This window comes from Brassica rapa, chromosome A10 (genome assembly GCF_000309985.2).
Source record: "Brassica rapa cultivar Chiifu-401-42 chromosome A10, CAAS_Brap_v3.01, whole genome shotgun sequence".
Lineage (NCBI taxonomy): Eukaryota > Viridiplantae > Streptophyta > Magnoliopsida > Brassicales > Brassicaceae > Brassica > Brassica rapa.
In genome coordinates, this window is record NC_024804.2 from 19,781,463 (window position 1) to 19,807,325 (window position 25,863).

The following is a 25,863-nucleotide window of genomic DNA, read 5'->3' on the forward strand; positions in this document are numbered from 1 at the left end:
AGCCCTTAATTAAGGGCTTTTCCTTTCTCTTTCTTCCTCGGTCCCCACCCCCTTCCCCTAAGGAATGGCTTAAGGCACTCCCAATAATGTTGCCCTAACACTCATTAACTCTTGTAAGCAGTTTTCTTCCTAATCATATAGTGAACGCAGAAGCTTTCTTCATTCCTCATAAACACGATATTCCCAATATTCCATACCTCTCTCTATTTCCCTACAACAACTTCTAAACATCTAATAACACGACAATATGAGAAATAGAGAGGCTAAAGTTAACATCATAGAACAAAGGGCTACAAAATCCACCATTATTTGAAAGAAAAAAACTACTTACTTGCCCTACAAGTAACAACTCCCTCTTTCTACAAATCCCACCCATCTTTCCTCCCACCGAACTCCCACCTCCGATCAGACAAGCTCCCGTACAACTCCGAGAATCTCCGCACACACTCGCTTCTCTTCCTGTAATGCTGATCCGTGTTCCCACTAATCGCCACACCGGAGAACTTCGAAGTATCAAGAACCAAAGCAGACGGCCTCACATACTCCACCGCCTTCGCCGAACCACTCGCGTTCGCGTACAAGAAGTTCAACAGAACGTCTTCGCAGTTAAACTGCTCGTCCACGAACTCCCGACCAAGCCTCGCCCTCTCCGACTGGTACAACCCAAACGCGAAACCAACGTCCATAAACGCCGCTCCCGTTAAAATCATATTGTACCCTTTATGACTCCTCGCGAATTTCTCCGCGTTATAAGTCATGCTCTGGTCAACGTAACGCGGGTAGAATCCCACCAGTCTCTCCGGATGCTCGCGCCAGACTCTAAACCCCTTTTCGATCTCATCGCAAGACATCATTATATCATCGTCGAGCTCCAGAACGGCTCTGGTTGTAATCAACGGGTCGATACTGAACCTGTTGTTGAGAGAGTTCCTTTTCTCGACTCGGATCCTAACCGGCACGGCGGAGTCTAGCTCGGTGGGGTCAGGAGGATGCCCTTTGTTCCATATGACAACGATCTCTTTAACAGAAGCACATCGTGAGTAATGCTTAACGTACATTTTGAGGTTCCAGAGACGTGCGTCGTAAGTCATAGTTGCTAACGTGAACTGAGATGCATGGCCTTTGAAAGTGTAAGGCTGAACAGCTCCGCTTCCACCGTATATGTAACTGACGCCTAGACATGAGAGAACGACTCCTACGAGAAGTATCAACGCAAGTGATAATCTTCCTAAGGCCGAGCTAGGCTTCACGAGTCCTCTAAGAAACGGTGGTACTCGGTTTAACCGAGAACACATCCGTCTTAGCTTCCCCGAGAAGAAACCATCAGTTTCTAGATTGAAGAGCGCATCGGTTCTTTTCCCAGCGTAGTAGTTCATACACCATGTCGATGGGACAATGCAGTTCACAACCCCAAGCAAAAACCCGAGTAACACTACCAATGTAATAGCACCTGCGAGAGAGGTGTATCCGAGTAGAACCCTATGAAATAGATCTCCTGAAGTTACACGGTCACCGTCAACAAGACCAACGTATCCACCGGAACTTAGCTGTCTCACTTCGAAATGATGATGCCTAAGCCCGTTCCAAGAGTTTTTACCTTTACGGGGGACTTCTAAATCGAAGGGTACTTCGACTTCTATATACTCTTCCTTGGAGAGAGTCTCTATTTTGAACATGCGTATCCTTTTCCCGTAATTCTCGCCGCAATCTTGACCAACACGGTAGAGATTCCCATCGTGTAAGAACCCTCTGCCTCCGTTTCTTGCCCCGACGTTTCTTTTCCCGTTGTAGATTGGATTGTTCTTGTGTTGTTTCCATGGGCCGAGAGGAGTGGTGCTGTACCAAATTTCTAGCTGGCCATTCTTCTTGGCTCCGAAGCTACTGTGATCTGATCCGAGTAGCCAGTAGTTTCCTTGGTGGTGGATTATGGTTGTATCGACAAGAGGCTTTTGTAAAATGACTTTCTCCAGTTTCCAAGTTAAAGGGAAGTTGATAGCACGGTAGAGACGAAGCTCTCCTATCTGGCTGCTCTCCGGCATCATGTATATCTTTTGTAAGACAAAAAAAAAAATATCAAGTAAGATATAATAATTTAGATAAACGTTGTTTATTATCAGTGTGTGTGTCTTACTTGTCCGTTGAAGTTGAAGACAAATGGGAAAGACAAGTGCCAAGGCTCGTCCAAAGCTATACCAAGAGGCTTCCACGTTGCTCCTTTGTCAGTACTTTCCGCAACTCCTATGTCGCCTTGCAGTGTAATTGGGTTTTTGTTTTCAAAGAAGAGGTAAAGAGTATCACCCTGTATTTATAAGGATAAGATTTGACAAGGCTGGTCAGAAAATAAAAAAAGACTTTGGTCACTTGCAACAAAGATTGTATTCATGAAGCAAGTAAACTAGATAACCAAAAGATCAGTGTGTTCCAAAAATTACTAGACGATATTTAGACGTTTTATAGAGGATTATTGTTTCAGTTGACGACTAGACCGATTTTTTATTTTTTCAACATCTAAACTGATTTTTATTGAAATTTTTTTTTTGTTTAGACCCAATTTGCGCATATACAGATTTTTAGAACACTGTCAGAGATAGTGCATATACCTGAACATAGAGAAAGGGGTCAGCTATAAAGTTGCTTGGGAAACCAGAATTGGTCAAAGAGGCACATGTTAAAACAGGGTTAGCCACAGGCCATGCTGCACTCTCGTTCCTCCATACATTAACCTGTCTCCCATCACCCACAAAAATCACCAAAAAAATGCAATTATGATTACACATTCATGAACCCTAGAATGATCTGTAACTGAAGGTAGATTTCAAAGACTCACAGTTTCAATAGGTTTAAGTGTGAATGGAGAATCGCCATAGTAAACGCCAACAGACCATGAACCCTCATTGTCCTCTCTGCAACCTAGCGAAGACGACGAGACATGATATGTACGTCCTATATGCGGTGGAAACGCGAGCCACGCGTACGTTAAGGCCACCAAAGCGTATAGACCAAAGCAGGAGACGAAGAAGAGAAAACGCCGTACGGAGGAGCTTCCACCGTAACTGGAGAGGTATCTGTAACGGTTGTGATTGTGGACGTTCTTATGCAAACTACTTTTTCCGACGATCTCCGCCGTCTCTTCCATCATCGGAATGTTGAAAAAACCGATTTGCTTCCTCTCTCAGAGTGTGATTATCCCCGTGTATTCTAATGAATTAATTTACTTGCTAATTCTCTTTAATTCAAAATATTGATGATTCTCTATTAAATTTGTTTGAATATTTTCATTTAAGGTTACAGAATAAAAGATCTCTCTCTGTATCTTGGAATTATAAAGGTGACGAGTGTTAATGCAGAAGCGGAAACGTTATTACTTGGCATGTTCGTCTTTTTTACTAAACTACCCTTTAATATCTTTACTTTATCGTTCACATTGGACGACACGTGCAAACCTGCCGCTACACGCGTGGAGACCAGAACCGGCTGCTTTCGGATGACGTTAGTGTTTTCGCCGGTTTAATTCTCCGTGTCGTTTATTACAAACGTCGTGGTACAACTTATTGATACATGCCACGAATTTAGTAATGAATAACATTGGATACTATGAGATATGCATTTAATGTACGTGCTCTTTTACTCGTAAAACTAGTGTCAGACGATGGTTTGGTGGCGTCAACTATTTTCCGTAACCGATCCAATAGTGGAAATAGCTTACCTAGTAGGCTAGTAGATAGATGTTGATCCAGTTGTATTGTTTTGTTTTATCTTCGTTAAGAGAGAGTTTCATATTCACAAGCAAAGTATAATGGCGTATGCCAAAATGACTTAAACATAATGAGTTTTTTTTTTTTTGAACAAAGGTTTGAACTTGCTCACGCACACACGAATGTACATATGCTTCATCAGATAACACATAGGATCATGTATCTTTTTTTTTGAACACCAGGATTATGTATCTTATATGTTTTCTTCTTTATGAAGCTTATTAATTCTCTGTGTTACTTTAGTGTGTGAATGACTCAAGACCTACCCCTTAACTATTTTCGGAAGAAACTTGAATTTATCAATAATCAATTATCAGGAAATAACAAAAATAGTTATAATATAAAAATTGGATAGGTCATATCTATAGTCATTGGATCCTCCTAAAAAGATCTACTAAATTCATCGAGTTGTTTTTGTTTGTAACATATATTCATCGATTTGGACCTCCATATACATCAGTTGTTTTGAAAATATTTTAGACTGAGCATATTTATTAGAATAGCATTCCTATAATATAGTAAATTCTAAACAATGCATCAATGACAACCGCTCATAGAGTCATGGTTGTTAGATAACTTTTTCTTAATTCGGTATACATTACATTGATAGCTCTGTAGTTTCTTAAAAGAATATTTTCTATAAAAATCATACTACCCGTATAGTTTCCAAAAAGCCAAATCTTTTAAAGCATCACGCACTATAGTGTTCTGTGGTTCTTTTGTGGTCCATTTTGTTTTTCCTATGTATCGAATTCGTTAACCGAAACTAGAATAGTTATGAATCTTTGAGCAGTAATGTAAACGATGCAGAGCTAAAATAAATGCAAATAATACAACTACTAGCATATGTGTTACGTTGGATACATGCCTAAATTTCTAGGTCAGATTCACAAGTGTTACAAGTACATTTTGTTCGGTTTACGATGGATATAATTAATCTAATATCCAAAACTTACATAAGCAGCCATAATAGTAGCCAGAGGAACCGAAACATTGTCGTCTATTTGATCCGTGATGGGTAATGACTCGACCAACGTAGCGACCATTGAGACTATCGCGACTTTTGTAAAGGTCGTTTCCCAGTTCATGTGAAGGTACCCAAGGCTTGAATAATAGTAAAGTAATCTGCATAATTATTGTAATAGAAAGAACGTTTTGGTTTATTTGCAAGTCTGCCCAATTTTAAAGAGTTGTTCACCAAGAAGAGTAGATTTTTTTTTTGGTCAAGAAGAAGACTAGATTATATGAATAATCAGTTGTGGGTTTATTTTTTTACCCGATGGAGATAATGAAGCCGAATATGAACATGGAAATGCTTCCTGCCAAGCTCTTCCTTGGGTTGTAAGGTATCTTTTGTGATCCAAACTTGCGTCCCATAATATCAGCTATTCCTACAAAGAGACATGTGTTTTATATAATTAACAAATTATGATAGTTATCTTACAGATGACAAAGAAAATGTATAGAATTTAGTACTTAATCATATTTTAACTAGGCTAAAAGTTTTGAGTATTTCAAGTGTCTGAGTGTTAGAGAGTCCTTTACGGTTCTCCATTGTTAAGGTTTAACATCCTTAGATAACCAACGATATTATATTTTTCATGAAACCTCCACCATGTTGAAACCCAATGAGTCCAAGAAACCCTAGTTTTCCGGTAATATTTGAAATCAACCTATTATTTATATATAAGGATCGCGTGTATAGTTGTTGACTTGTTTACACTACATATATCACATACGTATCAAATGCAAGAAACAGCGTTAGTCAATCAAGAAGATAGCCTAAAAAGAGAGAGATGTATAACTGATAAGAAAATTTACCGTCGCCACCGCACATCATGGCCAAGGAGATCATACCGATAGGAGAATCTCTCCAGAAGAAAACCGCAGAGACGAGAAGGGCTAGAACGTAGAACAATGGACCTCTAAGCAACTCTCTGGGGGCCGAGTTGGTTGGGGAAAACAAAACAAGAAATATGTAATGAGATTCTTGAAAATCATCAGGAGTCGGACAACAAAGATATAAGGCTAAACAATAACAACTTACTCTGGTCTTCCTTCTCTAGTGACGGATTTAATCAACGTGGAATTGGGGGAGACAGATAATCCATTGACAACAAGCCTTACGCAATTCACTAATGGAACTAGAGCAGCAAAGTATCTAGCCTCCTTCGATGGGCTAAACTTATTTAAAAGATGAAGAAAAAACAATCATGTTGCTGATTTTTCAATAGATAGGTTTCATTGGTTAGTATAAAGAGAAAGGCACACCTGAAGATTGGCCACGAGAGTACAAAAAGCAGACCTGATAGTATATGCACAAGCTTTCTACTAAATCTCTGTTTCATCAAAAACAATTCAAGAAAAAAAAAACGTCACTAGATAATCAAAATCCCCATCCTCACAAATCCAGAGCTAAAACATGAACTCACATCAAAGTATACCTTAGTCTCGTTTCATGTTTCTAGTTATTATTACTGCAACAGGAACTTCATTCAGACAGCCAACAAGAGTGTACTCATTTTTTGGTTTTGTTCAAAAAAAGAAAATAGCAGAAACTAAAGTGGTGGATAGACCTGTGAGATCACGTTTCGCTTCGTCAGACTCTCGAAGCTTAAGACAAGCGCGTAGGCTCCACCAAGAACTGCCCCGGTAGCTCCAAGGTCATGCAATAGAGAAACCTTCGTAACCGCGAAAGAGATCAGAGGGTGGCGAGCGCGTAACTGACTCGACGAGCCGATGAGGTAAGGATAAGAAACCGGAGAACAGAACGGGAGATTGGTAGCTGTGTTCCAGAACCTGGAGCTGCTCCGACATAACTGATGGCTAATAGGAGAAAAAGGAATCTTCGCCTCCATTTCAACCGCCTCGCCGGCAGAAGCAGAGCTGAGCTCCGAGAGCGATGAATTGTGAGGCGGAGAAAGAGGAGACGTTTTGAGAAATCGAGAAAACTATGCTATTAATTCGTTTTTTGTATTTTTTATTATTTTTTTGGGAGGTTAGTTATTAGAAATGGAAACGGGTTAAACAGAAAAAAAAACTAGAAATAAAACATTATCTATGATGTGTCACTTTCTCATTGGTCAATGAGAATCCGGAATCTGACTCACATGACATGACCAGTTCGTTTTTTCTTTTACTTGATCTAGTTGGGTACTCTGTCCTAACCTAGTGGTGGCAACAGCCAATGGGCATGGCCTATTTAGGGAAGTGTTTCTTCTTTCTCTCTGTACAATATTTTTTGGGCTTATTGTAATATCGGTTTAATTACTAAGGTTATGTTTTATTTTATTCTAAAATCTGTCTATTATTTATAGGTATTGGATAAATTTGTAGAAATAGTTTAGCATTGATTTATTTGGCTTTAATTGATTACTTATGAAAGTTATAAATACTACAAGGTGAAATTATTTTAGACTGTATTTTTAGAATTGATATACTTCATAAGTTCAGAATGGTTTATGAGCATATAAGTTCACCATTTTTCGAACATTGTTACCCGAGACTACTATCTAATCCGGCCTTGGCTGGAACTCTGACTATGTTTTATTGTTTAGACATATATGTTGGAGACTGTAGACTATCTTACTAGTATATAAATTCGAGTTTAATGCCGAAATCTAGAAACAAGACAAGTGAAATAAAATACTTAATCCCGAATTCACAACAGTATCTTCAGTTCAAAAAAAAAATAAAAATTCACAACAGTATGTATAGCTATTAAATATGGACCACGACATACGGATGTATATGTACATTTGAATTTTAAAACACTGATTTCTCAGTGAATGGCACCAATGAAGATAGATATCTGAAGAATTAGAAGACCACTCAAGATAAGACACTAGGTAAACAGTAATAGATCATGTGATTATGTGAGAGTTCTATCAAGGACCCCAGTACATAATCGATTAACAAAGGTACAACATACGGAGAACATGCATGTGTGTTTCATAACTTCGATTTATTGTTTGCTGAAAAGACATCATATAGAATATATACGTGGCTAAGTCTAACCCGTTTGAAATGATCCTATCTACGCACGTTTTCGAATTGGTAAATCACTCATTTGTTTAGTTATGGTATTATGTTTTATTCCATTCTCAGTTTTGAAGAAAGACGTATGTAACCATATGCAGCATCGAAGACAAAAAACAAAACTCTGCTACATTGAATCCAGTTGTAGAATACAGATTGCATTTAATTAAGCTTTTGTTTGCGTTACAGATTGGTGATAAAATATAAGTACTGTATAAACATTGCATGTAAATCTGTAATTGCTAGTTTCTTATTCATTTGATAAGTGATCATTAAATGTTTTCATTTAATTTTGATTGTTTCATACTCAATCTTCACGCTAGAAGATCCAATGATTTACGCAGTTTAATACTCATCTAATTACGATGTGGCAGATGACTATGTACAAATTACTAGTTACCAGCCTTGCGTATAATGCTATGACAAAAAGATCGTATAAGACATGTCTAGTATATAGTATCAAGATTTTAAATAAATAAAACTATTTCAACAAAAAAAAAAGTAATTGAAAATAACATCTCCAGTTAACACTTGCCACTTATCATTAATTTATTATGAAAAGCATTATTTATTACGTAAATAACGTAAAATGTAGATAGAGATATTATGAAAAAGTGAGATTTCATTATTATCACTAATAGTGACAATTACTGCTCAAAAAAGCAAATTAGACTGTAATAAACGCGTGAAATCTGAATCTTTTGACGAAACAAATTTTATTTGCCACCGACCTAACAAAATAATATAATAAAAAATAAAATTAAATGTGAAAGCAGAGACAGAAAATTATGATTAAAAAAATGTAATTTAGCGAATTTTCTTTTGGGAAGTTTGACAAAAATTGCTCATTCTCCACCACCACCACTGTCTCCTCCTCCTCTTATACACAGATTCGCTTACTCAAATCAAAAGTACGCAACAAAAAAAAATCAATCTGAATCTCTCTAATGGTGAAGTACTGTGGCACCTGAAAACACACACAGAGAGAGATACAAGTGGAAGCATCTTCGTTCTCTCTTCTCTTCTCCACGATGAGAAACTCTCTCTCGTTCGAGATCGACGACAATGGCGGCGCCGGAAGAGACGGGAATCACAATCGTCTCCGTCTCAAGCCTATCTCGAGCGGCGATAGGCGAGATCGATCTTCTCACTCCGGTTTGGATCGGTCTTCCTTGCTGCGTAGTAGCAACACCGCCCGGCCTCACCACATTGGCGGCAGATCGCTTAACCGCAAGGGCGTCATCTCGTGGCTCAAGCCGCGTGGCAACTGGCTGCTCTACTTTCTGGTGGCGTTCACGGTTTGCGCGTTCGTCATGTCCTCGGTGCTGCTTCAGGATTCGATTGCGTGGCAAGGGAGTGCGAGGGGAGGAGGGGGAGTGAGGAGGCGGATTGGATTCGGGAGTTCGTTGAAGTATGTTCCTGGAGGAGTTGCGAGGAGGTTGATTGAAGGGGAAGGGCTTGATTCGTTGCGGTTGGGGGTTAGGATCGGTGTTCGTCCGCCCAGGCTTGCTCTCGTGAGTTTATGCTTATATAAGGATTGTTAGATCCAACTGTAGATGTTAGGAATGAATAGTGGTTCACTGTGAGCAGTACACTTAGTGATTTGTTTTAGAAGAGGAGCATGCCAAGTGGTTATTGGTCAATGGCTAAGAATCCATGAGAAGAGATCTCCTCATAAAAAGACTTGATGTGGACCCTCTGGTTTATGTTCTTTTCGTACCATAGCTAAAGCAGAAAAACCACCAGCAAGATTGAAAAAGCAATCTATATGAGATCAAGATCTAATTTTTTTATGTGTTGGCTTAGTCAGTGGAGAATTAACAGTAGTTAGTAATACCTTAACTCCCTGGTTAGACATGTGGGAGCTCCTGGGAAAATGCCATGTGTTTTCAGTTAGATTCTATCCATTGGGGTGGCTAATTAGTTTGTAACTGAAGTTATTCTTCTGGCACATCATGCTTGAACTTGGTAGTAGGATGTTCACGGTTACTTTGTAACTGTTGACATTGTTTATTTGTCGTTTCACTCTAGTTGGAGCCCATTTCCAGATTGGATTTGGAAATTTTCTATTGTTATGTGTGCAACACTTTTATTTTCTCTGATCGATGACGCATATTGCTTTTCATTCGTACGTCTCCATGCATTTTCTGCTCACTTATTTTTTATATGTATTATGATTGACAGATACTAGGCAATATGAAGAAAGATTCCCGAACACTAATGTTGGTCACTGTGATGAAGAATCTTCAAAAACTGGGTTATGTGTTTAAGGTGATACTTTATGGCATTTTATGCTTGCAGCTCTAGCGCTCATATTGAAGATTTTTTTTCCTCTCCTGTTTATGGTATAAGCAAAATAGATGCTCTTGTTTGTTATTCCACCGTAAATATGCGGTCAAGTGTAGATACAAGCGTTTATGAGTCTTATTTCCGGCATCTCTTAGAAAAGCTTGTGACCTTAAAAGTTGTCAGGTTTTTGCCGTAGAGAATGGCGAAGCACGTTCATTGTGGGAACAGTTAGCTGGCCATGTTAAAGTCCTGGTTTCAGATCAGCTGGGACTGGCTGATTGGACAATGTATGTGGTTATCAATTCTTTGAAAACTTTATTGTTGTTTACCTGGCTATATTCTCAAATCCGGTTTCTTGATAAATGATTCTTAGTTGCTTTGTTGAATATTTTTTGTTTCTCCCCTCCACCTGGATAAAGTTACAGTGATTCATCTTCTGCAGTTTTGAAGGTGTTATTGCTGATTCGCTTGAAGCAAAAGAAGCCATTTCAAGGTGGGTGAATTAATTTTGTTAAGTTGCCTGCGATCAGAGTGACCTTTGTACTGCGTACTTAGACTGGCCATTACTGCCTAATATGTAAAAAATCAACTAGTTGTTCGGCGTCTCATAATTTTGACATTTGCTTCTGTGGTTGCCATTCTATGATGATAAAAGTTCATTTCTTTTTTTGCAGCCTAATGCAGGAGCCATTTCGTTCAGTGCCACTTATATGGATAGTTCATGAAGATATTCTTGCAAATCGGTTGCCTGTTTACCTAAAGATGGGCCAAAATTCTCTAATCTCCCACTGGAGAAGTGCTTTTGCGAGAGCAAATGCCGTTGTCTTTCCACAGTTTACTCTGCCGGTAAATTCCTGTCTGCAATAAGCGTATAACCACTTGAACTGTATCAAAGTGTGCTTTGTATATTTGACTAAAATCTTTTTTTTTTTTCAGATGTTGCATAGCGTTCTTGATGTTGGGAACTTCGTTGTGATTCCAGAATCAGTAGTCGATGTTTGGGCTGCTGAAAGCTACAGTGAAGTACACACAAAGCAAGAACTGAGGGAGATTAACGGATTTGGCGAGGATGACCTGGTCATCATGGTGCTCGGGAGCTCCTTCTTTTATGATGAGTTTTCTTGGGATAATGCCGTGGCAATGCACATGTTGGGACCACTATTGACACGATATGGGAGGAGAAAAGACACCGGCGGTTCCTTTAAGTTTGTTTTTCTATATGGTAATTCTACCGAAGGACAGAACGATGCTGTACAGGTAATATAGTTTTGGTGGGTTTATATTCTTCTTCTTCCTATAAGGTTAGGAAATATAGTTTCTGCAATTGATGCTATCAACAAAGAGAGGCCCAGTGGGAATTTCTCTTAATTCTCAAGTTGTATTGCTTGCTCATTTAACAGTAATTTTGCATGAGAAGGATGTATTCATGTGATTACTATATGATTCAGGTCGTGCTATCAAAAACACATTAATATTCTGAAAGTGAAAGTAACCTGACATTTGATTCGGCTGTATGCGATTAGTGTTTGTTGAGATTGTATACTAATTTTTGTTAATTCATAATGCAGGAGGTTGCATCGAGGCTTGGGTTGACCCAAGGCACTGTTCGGCATTTTGGTTTGAATGAGGATGTGAATAGAGTTCTACTGATGGCTGATATTCTTGTTTATGCTTCTTCCCAAGAGGAACAAAGTTTTCCTCCCTTAATTGTCAGAGCTATGAGCTTTGGCATCCCTATTATAACACCCGACTTTCCAGTCATGAAAAAATATGTGAGTACACTGAAACTTATCGTTTCTTGGTAATCAAACAATGCTATATACCTCTTTGATTTTTGATTATTAATGGATCTTTAACTGCAGATGGCTGATGGAGTTCATGGAATATTTTTCCGAAGAAACGACCCTGATGCTTTGTTAAAGGCATTCTCACCGTTGATATCAGATGGAAGGCTCTCTAAATTTGCTCAAACAATTGCTTCTTCAGGAAGACTTTTAACTAAGAACATGATGGCAGCAGAATGCACAACTGGTTATGCTAGGCTTTTGGAGAACATAGTCCACTTTCCATCTGATACTTTCTTGCCAGGTTCTATTTCTCAACTTCAAGTGACCTCGTGGGAGTGGAGTCTGTTCAGGAGCGAAATAGGGCAGCCAAAAAGCTTCATCCAGGATTCCACTTATGCATCCATAAGACCTGGAATTGTTTTCCAAGTCGAAGAGAAGTTCACGGGTGTTGTTGAGTCAACAAACCCTGTTGACAACAACACCATATTTCTATCAGATGAGCTTCCTTCCAAATTAGACTGGGATGTTCTTGAAGAGATTGAGGGAGCTGAAGAGTACGAGAAAGTAGAATCTGAGGAGGTATCAAATTTTGCTGCCATCAGACATATTTCTAGGTTCTCACTAGACATTTTACTGTGTCTTGTTGAGCTGCATTGTTCTATTGTATTAAATTATTTCTTCCTTGTCTGAGATATAGCTAGAGGACAGAATGGAAAGAGATGTTGAGGATTGGGAAGAGATATACCGGAATGCTCGCAAATCGGAGAAGCTAAAGTTTGAGGTAAACGAACGGGATGAAGGAGAGCTTGAACGAACTGGTCAGCCGTTATGTATTTATGAGGTTTACGATGGAGCTGGTGCGTGGCCCTTTCTGCATCATGGATCTCTGTACCGTGGTTTGAGCTTGGTAAGCTTCTTTATTGGTTTGTTCACATCCTGTGTAAACTTGTGCTTAATCATATTGCTGTTTTCTGATTTTCTGTCATATCTTCACTATAGTCCAGTAAAGATCGAAGGCTAAGCTCAGACGACGTAGATGCAGCAGACCGGTTACCTCTTTTGAATGATAGTCATTATCGAGATATACTCTGCGAAATTGGAGGAATGTTTTCTGTTGCAACTAAAGTGGATAGCATTCACATGAGACCTTGGATTGGATTTCAGTCATGGCGTGCTGCTGGTAGGAAGGTAGTTCTTTAAAAGTAGTGTTTTTGATTATTCATTTTCGAAGCTACAGATTATGAGTACCACTCTAAATGTTGAACTACTTGAAAGCTTGAGTGGATTAATTTTGAAAGGCAAATACCCGTCGTTGTATCCGCTCACTGTTTGATGACACTTTTTGCTGTGGAGACAGGTCTCGTTATCATCAAAAGCTGAAGGATCCCTGGAAAACATTATACAACAGGATACCAAGGGGGAGATTGTTTACTTCTGGACAAAGCTAGACATTGATGGTGGCGCACTTGGAAGTAGAAATGCACTTACGTTTTGGTCTATGTGTGATATCCTTAACCGAGGAAACTGCAGGTACTCCTCCGATATAACTGTCACATATTATATGTTGATATTTGATAATGACGATGAAAGTATACAATTAAAACTAATCATATCTTTAACCATAATGTATGTTGATGATGGAAATTTCTAGTTATGCGAATTCAGTCTCTTCAATTCTTTGTATATTGAAACTCAGAGAGCAGAATTGACATTCGTTTCTCGGATTTTAAACTGACGCAGGACCACTTTTGAAGAGGCATTCCGGCATATGTATGGGTTGCCAGAACACATTGAAGCGCTTCCTCCCATGCCTGAAGATGGTCATCATTGGTCTTCTCTCCACAATTGGGTGATGCCAACTCCGTCTTTCCTCGAGTTTGTCATGTTCTCACGGTAACATTACTAATTTCAACATATTCACCAGAACATTTCCTCCAAACTCACCGTCCCAGTTTTTAAATCGCAATAACAGGATGTTCTCAGAGTCTCTAGATGCATTGCACAACAATCCTAACGACTCCCAAAGCTGCTCATTAGCTTCATCGCAGCTCGAGGTAAAAAAATCCAGATTCTTACTTCTTGACATTGTTCTCCCACATTCACAAAGTTCTGATTATTCTATCGTCTTTGTTTTGAACAATGAATAGAGAAAGCACTGTTACTGCCGGGTCTTGGAACTGTTGGTTAATGTATGGGCATATCACAGCGGGAGAAAGATGGTTTACATAAACCCGAGAGACGGTTCACTCGAGGAGCAACACCCGTTACCGCAACGAAGAGGTTTAATGTGGGCCAAGTACTTTAACTTCACTTTACTGAAAAGCATGGACGAGGACTTAGCAGAAGCAGCAGATGATAACGACCATCCAAGGGAGATATGGCTTTGGCCACTAACCGGAGAAGTGCATTGGAAAGGCGTTTACGAGAGGGAACGTGAAGAAAGATACCGATTGAAAATGGACAAGAAACGTAAAACTAAGGAGAAACTTTACGATAGGATCAAGAACGGTTACAAGCAGAAGTCACTCGGAGGATGAAGACAGATATCTACTTTTTGCGTGCATTCAAAGAAGATTAATGTGCTCTCGATCTCTACAACGCATGAGATTACACGAAAGATATCATCGAAAGCAAAGAGATCACTCTTTTGCTATTTGCTGGAGATTATAGGAGAAGAGAGTTTAGATTTAGAACCTATTCTTCAACCCATTAAAAGTAAAGGTTTCCTTTGTTACTCTCTTCTTTGCTTCCATAAAGCAATTTTGATATTGATGCTGCATAGTTTTCATTCATCTTACTATCATTACAATTCGACCAGTCTTGGTCACTCTACCAGACCACAGAATCTTTTCAGTTATTACACGAAATAGAATAATAGAGTTCCACTTTTCAAATTACACAATCATAAAGTAATTGGCTAAAGAAAAAAAATTTAAACAGAAAAGATACAATCTTCTGTAAACTTGGTTAACATTTGTTTACAATTTTTTGTTAGTTCTCCTTCAAAACTATTTGCTCTTTTATCATTTTGCATCTTAGTTAATTAATTTAGATAAAATGAATTTCTCGTACAGATGTTGAAGATGACATGACATGACTCAAGACCAATTTATCTATATGTCAATTACTTTAGACAAAAGTATTTGAAGACAGACCGGTTCACATGCGAGTCTGGACTCAATCGACCCCTTCAACAAAGCCCTTTTTCGCCATCTACTAAACAAAACAAAGAGGAACCATAAATAAATTAAAAACCTACAGAAACTTTTGGAAAGCTAAGCTCCCTTTTCTTCATGCATGTCTACATCAAAAACTGACCAAATGAGTTAAACATTTATTATTTTGAGTAATAGATCGATCGAAATAATGAAGTAACGACGACTTCACTAAATCAAATGGTATAAAATAATCGGAAAGAATCAACCGAAGTTGATGGGGGATCAATTTGCCAAAAAAATGTTGATGGGGGAGTTGGTATGTATATAAACGGTCCCAAATCCCGATACTTTCTAGCCCCATACTAATTTTTTTTACCATTTATGGCCTATAACTATATTGCCTATACAATGATTTCTTATTTTATATAGATAATATTTTATGGTTCTTCTTCAATGTTAGTCATGCACTGTTAAATATAGGTTTGGATAATTGACACATATGTTAAAAGACAAGCGGACATTAAGCATAAACTTCCAAGAGAGGACCATCCTGATCATTATCCCCTTGGCGTCAATGGGCAAAATTAATAAATATGCAACAATATTTGATATAAAATTTGGAAACTAGTTTGATAGTGTTATATAAGGACAAACAGATTATTAGGGATATGCACGTTACGTTTTACTTGCTTCCCTTGTCTCCATCGTACTTTACAATAAATTAAATACTTTTAAAATAGATCAATACCTGCTAACTAAACCACGTATGAATTGTATTCATCTATCCAAACAAATGAATATAATATAGGATTTTATCATTGATTCATGCTTTTATCGAGTAATTCTACCTAGGAGTTTGCTCATAGATCTGCCCACACACAAAAAGAAAAAACTGAAACCAGAACAAAATTCTTGTATATTCCATATCTAGTCATGTCATTCAAATTCTTGCCAAACCGACACTCAGTTTTATAATTAACCACTTACATTAATAGGTTCCTGTAACTTGAATTTCTTACACATCATCAGTATAGATATAAAACATTAATCTATTGATCTTATATATAACCTAGATTAGTCATACAAAATCTTCAACAAATAAAAGCTTAAAAGGTACAAACGCTGGTGTATCAACAAAAGTTTTTAATGTTATCAACAATTAAAGTAGTTCAGAAAGATTGATCGGAAAGATCAGAAGTGGTTCAGAAAAACCAAAGCGCATAAAAAGAAAAGAAAAAATCACATGCATGTCTACGAAAGAAAAGTTTTCTTAGAAAATAATAACTATAGTTGTGTTAGAAAAACAAAGTAAAAATGAAAAAAAAAAAGACAGTGAGATTCAGATATTGGGAAAGATCAGGGGGATCGTTTCTTCTTATGTACCTTTGTTTGGGGATTCAGTGTCTGAAGTGCCAGTCACTTACACAGATCTACCCTACATCACACCACATGCCTCCTCTAAAGTAAATACGTATTTACCTTTCGTAACCTAATGTATACTATTTATACATCATGTATTTGCTGACTTTTAGTTTCAAATAGCTATATAATATTTTTAATTTGTACAGAGTTTTATATATGGTTCATGGAGTCCATAAATAATATATGAAAGCCATGATTAAACCGAACGTGAGATGTCGTGCGGACCCAAAGTAAATATATTTAATCAACCCCAGAATCTTATAAAGATACCAATGGAATCTTAATTAATAAAAGGAATTAATTAGGCTACTTCCTCTCATAATAGACCTTAATTGATCAAAAAATATAATTTGAATTCAAACGATTGCAATTATATCCGAAATGGTAAATAGATTATATATACATTTCACCCACTAGATATATAGTCAATATATGACGAAAAATATATACTAAAGGTAAAATATGCATGTAAATGGTACATCATGCATGTACAAAAAGTCTAAAGTCTAAACACATGACATGTCTCTGTAGCTGCTTTAGCCGTGCACGACATAAATTCTAACCAACCTCTAGGTTTAGATCTAGAGTAAAAACCCTTCAATTTCAATCCTTGAAGTTATATACATAATACATATCCCTAATTTCAGATCTTATTTCTGTAAATAAAGTTACCTATTATAAACTAACTAATACTTGTACTGTTCTGCATGTTACTTCTTGATTATTTTCCAAACACATGCATGTTACTACTTTAACAAGTAGGCATGTTAGTGTATGTTCACATTAGCAGAACTTTGATTTCATTTTACATCTTTTGTATAAGTACAAAATATATGCATGTCTAGAAGTTTGATTAAATCTTTAATATACTAAGATTACTTATATAATAATAGGCTCCATATTCTTGATTTTATTCTTTTTTTTGTTGATGTAACGCTCATTGATACGAATATATATATATACCTGCTTTTTACATTAAAAATAACTTCTTCCTCAATTTGCAATAATTACTTTTTTTATCTCTTCCCTACAGAGAGAGAGGCATGTATTTACTTTTTTTTGGCATGTATTTACTTTCTTTTTTTGAAAAGGGGTGTATTTACTTTCTGTTACGTAGAAACAACTTAACTTCACTGATATAAAAATAATTTAGAACCTAAAGTTAGAATACGCTAATGACTACGTTGAAATAAATAATCATATTTTTTTAAGTCTGAAAGTTCATTGCAAAACTGTTCTACTAAAGTTACAAAAGAAGTTTAACTGACTATAATTTAGTCAAAAAAAGAACAACTATCTTAACGATCAAACTAAAGTATAAAGTACATCTTTATTCATTATGAGAACTGTATTACTAATATGTTTAATTGGAATGTAGTATAGTTTTATACTTTTATCTGTCAAAAGCAATAAAATCATGAAGAGAAGTAGTGTGGTTTCTTCTTTCATCTCTTATCTTTCTAATTATTTTATGATATATACACACACACAAAAGAAAAGCATGTATGTAAAGACAGAAGCACATATATATAAAGACACCCAGTAGTTCACTTCTCTAAGAAGATTTGTCCAGGCACACGCCAAAACACAAAAACAAACCTTCAAGAACAGATCAGTTTAATATTTATATATAAACGAAACAAATGGATATTGGTTTAATACAAGATCTGCCCATGTTGAATTTCCCATCACCCATCAAGATTCGATCCAACATAGATGATGACGGTAACAGCGGGGGCTGCACCACTCCCACTTCCTCCCATCACAAGATTCCTCCCTTAACCGCCACTACTCCTCCTCCTCCGCCGCAGAAACGGCGCCCACCTCCGACGCCGTCATCTCTAGTCAGATCTTGCAAGAGGAAGCTTATGACGTCATCCAAGTTTGAGATAATCGTCAACAAAGATGAGATCGATCGCTTCTTCTCCTCTGTTTACAACCAGAGGGTGACGTCGTCCCCCACAACCACAACAACCACTACCACTACGACGGCTCTGACAGTGTCCAAGCGACGGAGAAGTTTCCGTTCTTGCTCCAGGAAATAATCAATAGTTGGAATTAACCACTATCATGTTAAAGGTTCTTTCATTCAGATAGCTTTTTCCTATTTTTATTTTATTTTATTTTATTTTCTGCATGTAATGATTTTCGACTTTACACGTCTACCCACTCTATAAATATACATGTGCGATCGGTAGATAGATGGTATCTTTTTCTTACTAATTTCATTTGAATTATGAGAAATTTTAATAATATAGTTTTGCTAGCTTTTTGTAAACGGATGACAAAATAATAAAATATTTCAGAAAGAAATTCTACACTAACGAAATATAACATTTATTTGTTCAGTCCCAGATAAAAAATTCTCATCGTTTTACCCCCAAAAAAAAAAAAAAAAATTCTCATCACTAGCTTATGGCCGTAACATCGATGTTTGAGGTTCATGCATTTATCATGAAGTGATCTGTTATATGGTAACTATTTGAATTTTAGTAACGATTTCAAAATAAACCAGATAAGTGATATATCACGAAGAAGAGAGTGAAAATGAGTTGTCCTTGCAAGCAATTGTTTCTGTCGGCCACGATAGATTTAGATGAGGTTTTACCATATTGTGCATGATTATGACTCAAGATTATCTAAAACTCGAAGGGCAGTGTTGAGAACTATGTAGGATGTAGAAGCTTAGGATCCCAAAGTTTCTAATAATTCAAAAAGATTATATAATGGCGTTTTAGGTGTTGATTTGGTAGGATGAGATATGGAGTTGGTTGCGTGCCTTACGTGTGCTTGTGAACCATGAGAAAAAGATAATAATGCCTTGATCCAACTTATTTTAAATTATTATTTTACTTAAAAATAGACTGTTGCTTAAATTGCAAGCTAATTAAGTACTCCCTCCGTTTCATATTGTAAGTAGTTTTAGGAAAAAAAATTTGTTTCAAAATGTAAGTAGTTTTCATATTTCTAGGTAACTTTTACATTTATTGAATATAGTGTGACCAATCAAATTAAATAAACTTATTTTTGATTGGTTAAATTATATCTAACCTATTTAATATACAATACTTTTTAAAACATAATAATTTTCTTAATCTTTGTGCTTTTAGCCAAAACTACTTACATTATAAAACGGAGGGAGTAATATTGTAATCGAGTAAAGTTGATCTGAAATTCATGTTGATCTCTGACCTTTTTTGGGCAGACAGGTAGAGCGATAACTACGGCTTTGGGATCTGTAAATTAATGTAATAAATGTTGTTGTGGATGACGCCTCGTCTAAACTAATCTAAAAGTCATTAGGGGTGCCCATCCGTCATGTACTCGGAGAAGCGAATATCCACATTTTCATAAATAATAGTATACTTCAGTGGTCGTATGTGATTAGAGAGAATTTCGAGTGTAAATCTGATAATTTTTTCTTTAACATCTTCATCCATTTATTGATATTCAGCCAAATACGCAGTATATAGACTTATCGCAGGAGTAGAGAATATCACTATCATTGGCATTATTAAAGATAACATGATGGGGGTAGTAATGGAATAGCAATTATCCTATTTCATCCTCAACAGCAGACGGTCTTGAAGATGGTGAAAGAAATAAACACTTAATCAAACTAAGTGGCAGTGGATTACTAGTTTACTTTACTGAGGATTAATTTGTCTTGTTAATCTAAAATCAGGGATTGTATCTCTCTTTTATAAAGTGTAAAATGAGCTTACTCCATAAACTAGCACATAAAAATGTGAGTTATATGAAGATAACTTGTTTGTGGTTGGGGGGGGGGGGGGGGGGGGGGGTTAGTTATAAAATTTCTATGTATAGCTAGCTCTAAGATAAGCAGTTTACCATGGGTTATAAAATGGGTTATAAAAATGTGAGTTATATGAAGACTGTAAAACTTTCTTTACTCATTTATAGCAAAAAGTCAACTTCAACCATTAGCCAACGGTAAATCATGAACTCTATGGTAACATTATATGGCTAACTAAACTGTATGACAAATTTTCTTCAAATACTATATATTATGAGAAAAGCAGATGTAGTAGCTGATAGCTTCCGCAAAACAAGCAAGAATTAATTCAAAACACTGTAATTACATGGTTATAACTTATAACTGCTTGTAAAATGTTGTACTATGCACTGTTGCTTAAATATATAAAAATGTTGTGTCAAGAAAAGTGACAAGACTTTAGTTAAGCTTTTGTTTCCTCTTATGTGATGACATTTCTGCTTACTGAACTATACATTTACATAATTAGATTACCTATTCGTTTTTTCCCTTTAATATCTAACATAAACTAGGGGTGCGTATAATAGATATTATGCAACTATGGATTGTTGGACGATACATAAAATGTTGCAATCATCTTTGTTGCTCATCAATTGACATCATTTTGTGCATTCACTAAAGAATATTTGAACTATACATGTTATTCTGAACTACACGATATATATATACGTAACATATGAGTGTGATATTTGAGGGTCGAAGATCGACTTTTAAACATTGAATGTTTTACTCTGACAATACTGACATATTATGGAAAAAATTGATCTTTAACAATGGGGTAACCTCGATTAGCGACAAGTAAAATTATTACCATGATTAAACAAATTAAAAAGCTAAATAGCGTCTAATATATATTTTGCATCGTGGATTTACTTTTTATAATGGAGATCTTGTAAATGCGATGTAGATAAAGGTGGATAAGCACGATGATGAAATACACATATACTACTATTAATTTCTACGATCGCTGTTGATTGCGTTTGATCCGGTTTATTTTATTAGATCGTGCGTGAAAGCACCTACAATAAATAAACTGTAATATTTTTATACACGCCGTAAAAACAACATGATGATTGTTCCAGCACATGAAATCAGTATTAATTCAATTTAAATTACTAGAGTATACACACAACATGTTAATAAAATAAAAAGGTTGGCTAAATGACTAGTGGGATACAATAATTAGCGGGGTTTGATTGGTACAGTATACTGCAAAGTTTCCATCATATTATATACGAAGGATACAGCTCACCAACATATAAATGGCATTGAAATAGAAAGTATTGAGTGGCACTATCGCCAAAGAGGATCCATGTCTACACGTTTAAATTGGGCAATCACAATTTCACCACTTGTCTTTACCATTAAAAAAAATATTAACTGCGGTCCACGGCAAACCGGTCAAGTCGAAGAACCAGATGGTTTAGCTTATTTTTCCCTTAATCAGCGCAAGACAGACCCGTATACTTTGGGCTAAGTTACATGAGGCCCAGTCAAATTTCGGCCCAGTCAAGTAAAATCAGATGTTTCATTTCTTACTTTTTTTTGGGTAATTTAATTTTGTTTAATTTAGAACTGTACACATCAAATTTGGATTTGAGAAAGGAACTACAACTACATACATATAAATCTTTAACCTCAAAATCGAACATGTTTCTCACTCTGACTTTCCTTTATGCTGCTTCATGCCTTCTATGTACCTTCTTCTCGCCTTCCAATTATAAAATGGAGTAGGCTCTGATTACCTCCATGATTGGTGCTCTACAAAGCGGACATTTCCCTCCGTTTCTTACAAGCTCGTTCGCACATTGTGAGCAAGTACACATGTGCCCACATCTGCAACATTCAGAACATTTCTCATTTCTGAGAGAGAGAACAAGCAAAATATGTACAGTAAATATTTAGTTACCTATACAAGAGAGCATCAATGTGGTTGTCACAGCAAACGCAACAAGTCCCTTTCCGTACATGGATCCATCTTGATCCATCTTCTGATGTTTCCGCACTCATACCTGCTGCATCATTCATTTCCTTAAATACTATGTATAAAAGATCAGTACACGGAGAAACAAATTAAAGTTCGTTGGATAGACTAGCCACTGACCTTGGTCACCTGCAGATCGGTTTAAAGCTGCAGAGACTTCTTGTCTAACCGAACGCTGCAGCTCTAATTGCATATCCATGCAGGCTTCGAGCATCCTCTGCATCTGGCTCATTCCCTGCTGCAGTCTTGCTACGTCTCCTCTTAGGTCGTTCATTACCTCCCATTCCTAATTCAAGAAGAACAGTCTTATGATTTTCAATCGAGATAATTTATTAATCAGTTACACGTTCAATGCTAAATCCCCTAGATGAAAAGCTTACCATTTCAGACCGATGCATAGAGTGGCGAGACCAGCTAGAGTGGTGCCATATTGGCTGGGGTGGTGGCACGGGTGGGGTGGGAAGCATTTGTGGACCATTGATGTCATTAAGCTGATTATCGTTCTGTACAAATACTTGGTGGTCTCTGTCACGCTCTGGAGAATCTGGGATTGCTGTTTGCAGGTTATCGTGCAGATCCCAGTCATCATGAGTGTGAACTCTCCTTTCAGCATATGATTGTATCAGTTGATCCAGACTTTCACGGAATCCACTATGTAGTAGATTAGAAACACTTCTCCTACAAACAGGGAAGACAGTAGAAATCATTACACTAACAGAAAACAAAGTAAGTACTACAGAAATAAAACAAATCCACCTTTAGTACCTGCCTAGGAGCTCCCTGAGTTCCATGCTGTAAACATTGTCATCCTCAGGTGGATGAAACCTACTTAATCTTCTCAATGGTACTACACGGCGAGTCCTTGGGGCTTCTGGCCGTGTCTCATTCCAATTACCATTTGATTGTCTAGGGACATCCTCATGCCAAACACCATGACCTTCTTGTGTGTGATCTTCATCATCTGTAATTCCAGAGGCTTCTCGGTGTAGGTCACTGACGGAAGTCTCATCATTGTTTATATCTGCGTTACCATTTCCCCAATCACTAGATTGGGTCAACGTTGTTTGCTGCAGATTTAGCCTCTCGTCTACTGTGACATCTTCCTGCCAAACCCTTCTTTGATTGGTATCCTCTTCCCAATCTCTATCTTCATTTGTTATGTTGCTTTCCGACCTAACCGAGTCATCATGCAAGAGGGGACTGTTATTCCCTTGTCTAGAAGAAGTTGCTGAACTATCATCGGTTATATGCTGCGAATTCTCAGCGGTGGCATCAATTGCTAGAGCAGCTGTGCTATTATTATCAGTGTCGCTACTATTTTCACGGACAATACTTTCCCTCTCGTTATGGAACCCCTCCCTGTGACAAAATCAAAGCGACGTTTGGCCAATTATTAACGAGCAAGCTAAATGCCAAAAGTGCTTTGTGTAATAATATAAGATGAAAGGACAAACAAGAACACAACAAAAGATCAGAAAGATAAAAGAGGACTAAATTATCTATACGTTATCTTCAATAAGATCAGACATTGTATAGTCCTTTACGAGTTTCTAGTACAATTATGTTATTGTGATGAGATTAATTTTATTCTATTGAGCTGGAGTCTTGCCGCTGGATGAAGCTGCATGAGATAATTGTTTTAACCATTGTAATAAGTAAAAGGAACTCTTACCTCAAACCAGAGACAGTCTGTCTTTCTCTTAGCTGAAGAAGTTCCCTAGAAGCCGTAGATGGAGTTCTCTCTTGATCTGCAGGCCTCTCGTTCCTTAAAAATCTTCCTCTAAGAAGCGACTGCAGAAAAGCTTTAAAGCATTAGAAATCAATCAACAATCAGCTGAGGTGCTAAGATACTGATACAAATACGAATCTAATAATTTGAAAAAAAAACAACCTGAATCCTGTTGCGGTGAGCAAAATCAGACACTGCACGATGCTCCAACAAGCCCTGAAGCTCCCGCTGCCTTTCTCTCTCAGCTCTCGTGAGCAAATCAAGCAACGCCTGCCTTCCTCTTAGTCTCCGCAAGTCTCTACGAACTTGCTGAGGCTGTCCCCCTTCTTCATTATTAGCACCTAACCCTACACGCACCCTGTCAGCTTCAGGGGCAAGAAGAGACCCCTGATCTTCTCTCGGCGTTGTACTTGTACGTCCCCCTCCTCCTCCTCTCTGTTGACTCGTCACTTGCATCCACTCCCTTATAACCCTGACCCTCTCCCGCTCAGTATCACCTAGCCACTCCCCTCTACGGTTATTATTATTGTCTCTCTGCGTTACACTAGATGAATGATCATTAATCCCACTGTCCATCCATCCACGAACAATATGCCTCACCCTCTCCCTCTCCCTCTCCCTCTCACCGTCTCCAAGATCAGGAGACTGTTCTCTACTCGAAGCATTATTATTATTATTATTATTATCCACGTGCTCATTCCGATCACGTGACCAAGATCCATACTCACTCTCACTCTCATTATTCTCCGAGGCAACGGAGCTAGACAGATTAGTATTACTAGACTCAACACTCCTCTGATGCCTCAGCCTCTCACGTGCCCTCACGTGCTCGTCCTCCAGCTCCCTCCACATCTGCAAGATCCCAGACGACGCCGTTTGAGTCCTAGGCCTCGGCCTCGGCCTCTCCTGACGCCTCGTAGTAGTGGACTGAGACTCCCTGAGGAAAGACGAATCGAGCATGGAGACGGTCTGCAAACCGGCGAGCGCGATCAGCTCGGACTCGCGGTTCCTCCTCTCGATGGTGGTGATCATCTCCTGGGCCTGCCTCGCGGCCCAGCGGCTGAGAATCTGAGACTGGCGCCTTCTGGATGATTCGCCTCTCCTCCTCACGAGCTGATCTTCTTCGTCGTCGTCGTCGTCCTCGTCTTCTTGGTTGTGAAATGAGATGCAATCGTCTAGGTGACCGCGCATGAACTCCTCGAAGCCTCGCTCGAACTCGGCGCGAGCATCGTCTCTGGAATCTGATTTTTGCTGGAGAGGTTGGATGCTTGTCATCGTCACGCTTCGATCGAAACCCTAAAATCCCCAAATCTCCCAAATGTCATTTCCAAATTGAACAATTGAAACGCGAATTACACTTCTGATTAGGAAGAAAATCGAAATCAATTACGGAATTGAGATTTAGAGAAGACGTACCCCTCGTCTTGGGTGTTCTTCGTCAATGGCGAAACATAATAAATAAGAAGAAGACGAAGGAGGAGAGAGAGAGTTTTTTGAAGAGAGAGAGAGAGAGAGAGGGAGGAGAAACGAATGTTTTAACTTTTTAAGAGCGAAGCTGGCGATTAAGCTAATATAAATCACTCCTTAATTGTCTTTTTCTCGTAGTTATTTTCAAATTAAAAAAAAAAATAAATGAATTATCTATTTTTAATTTTCTTCGTCTACTTTTTCGCTTTGTTTTAATTTAAAAAAGGCAAGGGCAGGCGAGTCTCAAGGAAGCGAGGACCGTCTACGATTGTTACACGTGGTACGCGTCTCTCATCCCACGTCATGTATTACTCTACTGTTTAGAATTATGAAATATGCAATTAAGACCATATCCAATCCATATTTGTGATGGAACTCTTTTAGCATTTGTTTATCATATGAATTATATAAAATCTTTCTTACATAGGTATATGTACA

General features: G+C 37.7%; 5 protein-coding genes across 7 annotated transcripts; 2 read left to right on the forward strand and 3 right to left on the reverse strand.

Moving 5' to 3' along the window:
• Positions 1–138: 138 nt before the first annotated feature.
• LOC103847283 (glucosamine inositolphosphorylceramide transferase 1) lies at positions 139–4,300 on the reverse strand. Its single transcript, XM_009124341.3, has 4 exons — positions 2,828–4,300; positions 2,601–2,723; positions 2,132–2,299; positions 139–2,048 (listed from the first exon to the last, which is right to left on the reverse strand). The coding sequence occupies exons 1-4, from the start codon at positions 3,137–3,139 to the stop codon at positions 360–362; spliced, it is 2,292 nt and encodes a 763-aa protein (XP_009122589.2). The 5' UTR covers positions 3,140–4,300; the 3' UTR covers positions 139–359.
• Positions 4,301–4,548: 248 nt separating this feature from the next.
• LOC103847284 (phytol kinase 1, chloroplastic) lies at positions 4,549–6,756 on the reverse strand. The gene is made up of 6 exons (XM_009124342.3): positions 6,332–6,756; positions 6,027–6,094; positions 5,803–5,934; positions 5,577–5,692; positions 5,032–5,146; positions 4,549–4,880 (listed from the first exon to the last, which is right to left on the reverse strand). Exons 1-6 carry the CDS (start codon positions 6,611–6,613, stop codon positions 4,694–4,696), a joined length of 900 nt encoding a protein of 299 aa, XP_009122590.1. The 5' UTR covers positions 6,614–6,756; the 3' UTR covers positions 4,549–4,693.
• A 1,792-nt stretch (positions 6,757–8,548) lies between these two features.
• On the forward strand, positions 8,549–14,704 carry LOC103847286. Of its 2 annotated transcripts, none has more exons than XM_009124343.3 (14): positions 8,549–9,307; positions 9,978–10,064; positions 10,266–10,369; positions 10,525–10,575; positions 10,757–10,928; positions 11,019–11,339; positions 11,651–11,854; positions 11,945–12,448; positions 12,567–12,776; positions 12,869–13,057; positions 13,227–13,399; positions 13,610–13,762; positions 13,842–13,923; positions 14,017–14,704. In XM_009124343.3, the coding sequence occupies exons 1-14, from the start codon at positions 8,825–8,827 to the stop codon at positions 14,404–14,406; spliced, it is 3,123 nt and encodes a 1,040-aa protein (XP_009122591.1). In that variant the 5' UTR covers positions 8,549–8,824; the 3' UTR covers positions 14,407–14,704. The 2 variants fall into 2 exon arrangements, with proteins under 2 accessions (XP_009122591.1, XP_009122592.1); XM_009124344.3 differs by having other exon boundaries at positions 9,146–9,307; positions 10,259–10,369.
• Positions 14,705–15,016: 312 nt separating this feature from the next.
• On the forward strand, positions 15,017–18,769 carry LOC103847287 (cyclin-dependent protein kinase inhibitor SIM). Its single transcript, XM_033281901.1, has one exon. The coding sequence runs from the start codon at positions 18,093–18,095 to the stop codon at positions 18,492–18,494; it is 402 nt and encodes a 133-aa protein (XP_033137792.1). The 5' UTR covers positions 15,017–18,092; the 3' UTR covers positions 18,495–18,769.
• Positions 18,770–21,651: 2,882 nt separating this feature from the next.
• Positions 21,652–25,537, reverse strand: LOC103847289 (histone-lysine N-methyltransferase, H3 lysine-79 specific). Of its 2 annotated transcripts, none has more exons than XM_009124347.3 (8): positions 25,375–25,537; positions 24,121–25,254; positions 23,902–24,020; positions 22,995–23,588; positions 22,610–22,907; positions 22,350–22,515; positions 22,155–22,257; positions 21,652–22,081 (listed from the first exon to the last, which is right to left on the reverse strand). In XM_009124347.3, exons 2-8 carry the CDS (start codon positions 25,231–25,233, stop codon positions 21,964–21,966), a joined length of 2,511 nt encoding a protein of 836 aa, XP_009122595.1. In that variant the 5' UTR covers positions 25,234–25,254; positions 25,375–25,537; the 3' UTR covers positions 21,652–21,963. The 2 variants fall into 2 exon arrangements, with proteins under 2 accessions (XP_009122595.1, XP_009122594.1); XM_009124346.3 differs by having other exon boundaries at positions 22,155–22,260.
• Positions 25,538–25,863: the final 326 nt, after the last annotated feature.

What these genes read in the sequence shown, in the direction of transcription:
- LOC103847284 (XM_009124342.3), bottom strand. Translation starts at nt 6,613, where the DNA reads ATGGAGGCGAAGATTCCTTTTTCTCCTATTAGCCATCAGTTATGTCGG. An exon ending in ACTAGAGAAGGAAGACCAGA is followed by an intron (nt 5,693 to 5,802) that starts GTAAGTTGTTAT and finishes CTCGGCCCCCAG; the next exon opens with AGAGTTGCTTAGAGGTCCAT. An exon ending in CATGATGTGCGGTGGCGACG is followed by an intron (nt 5,147 to 5,576) that starts GTAAATTTTCTT and finishes GTCTCTTTGTAG; the next exon opens with GAATAGCTGATATTATGGGA.
- LOC103847289 (XM_009124346.3), bottom strand. Translation starts at nt 25,233, where the DNA reads ATGACAAGCATCCAACCTCTCCAGCAAAAATCAGATTCCAGAGACGAT. An exon ending in CTCAGGGAGCTCCTAGGCAG is followed by an intron (nt 22,908 to 22,994) that starts GTACTAAAGGTG and finishes CCCTGTTTGTAG; the next exon opens with GAGAAGTGTTTCTAATCTAC. An exon ending in CTATGCATCGGTCTGAAATG is followed by an intron (nt 22,516 to 22,609) that starts GTAAGCTTTTCA and finishes TTCTTGAATTAG; the next exon opens with GAATGGGAGGTAATGAACGA.
- LOC103847286 (XM_009124343.3), top strand. Translation starts at nt 8,825, where the DNA reads ATGAGAAACTCTCTCTCGTTCGAGATCGACGACAATGGCGGCGCCGGA. An exon ending in AGAAAGTAGAATCTGAGGAG is followed by an intron (nt 12,449 to 12,566) that starts GTATCAAATTTT and finishes TCTGAGATATAG; the next exon opens with CTAGAGGACAGAATGGAAAG. An exon ending in GAGTTTGTCATGTTCTCACG is followed by an intron (nt 13,763 to 13,841) that starts GTAACATTACTA and finishes TCGCAATAACAG; the next exon opens with GATGTTCTCAGAGTCTCTAG.
- LOC103847283 (XM_009124341.3), bottom strand. Translation starts at nt 3,139, where the DNA reads ATGATGGAAGAGACGGCGGAGATCGTCGGAAAAAGTAGTTTGCATAAG. An exon ending in CACTTAAACCTATTGAAACT is followed by an intron (nt 2,724 to 2,827) that starts GTGAGTCTTTGA and finishes GATGGGAGACAG; the next exon opens with GTTAATGTATGGAGGAACGA. An exon ending in TCTTCAACTTCAACGGACAA is followed by an intron (nt 2,049 to 2,131) that starts GTAAGACACACA and finishes GTCTTACAAAAG; the next exon opens with ATATACATGATGCCGGAGAG.
- LOC103847287 (XM_033281901.1), top strand. Translation starts at nt 18,093, where the DNA reads ATGGATATTGGTTTAATACAAGATCTGCCCATGTTGAATTTCCCATCA.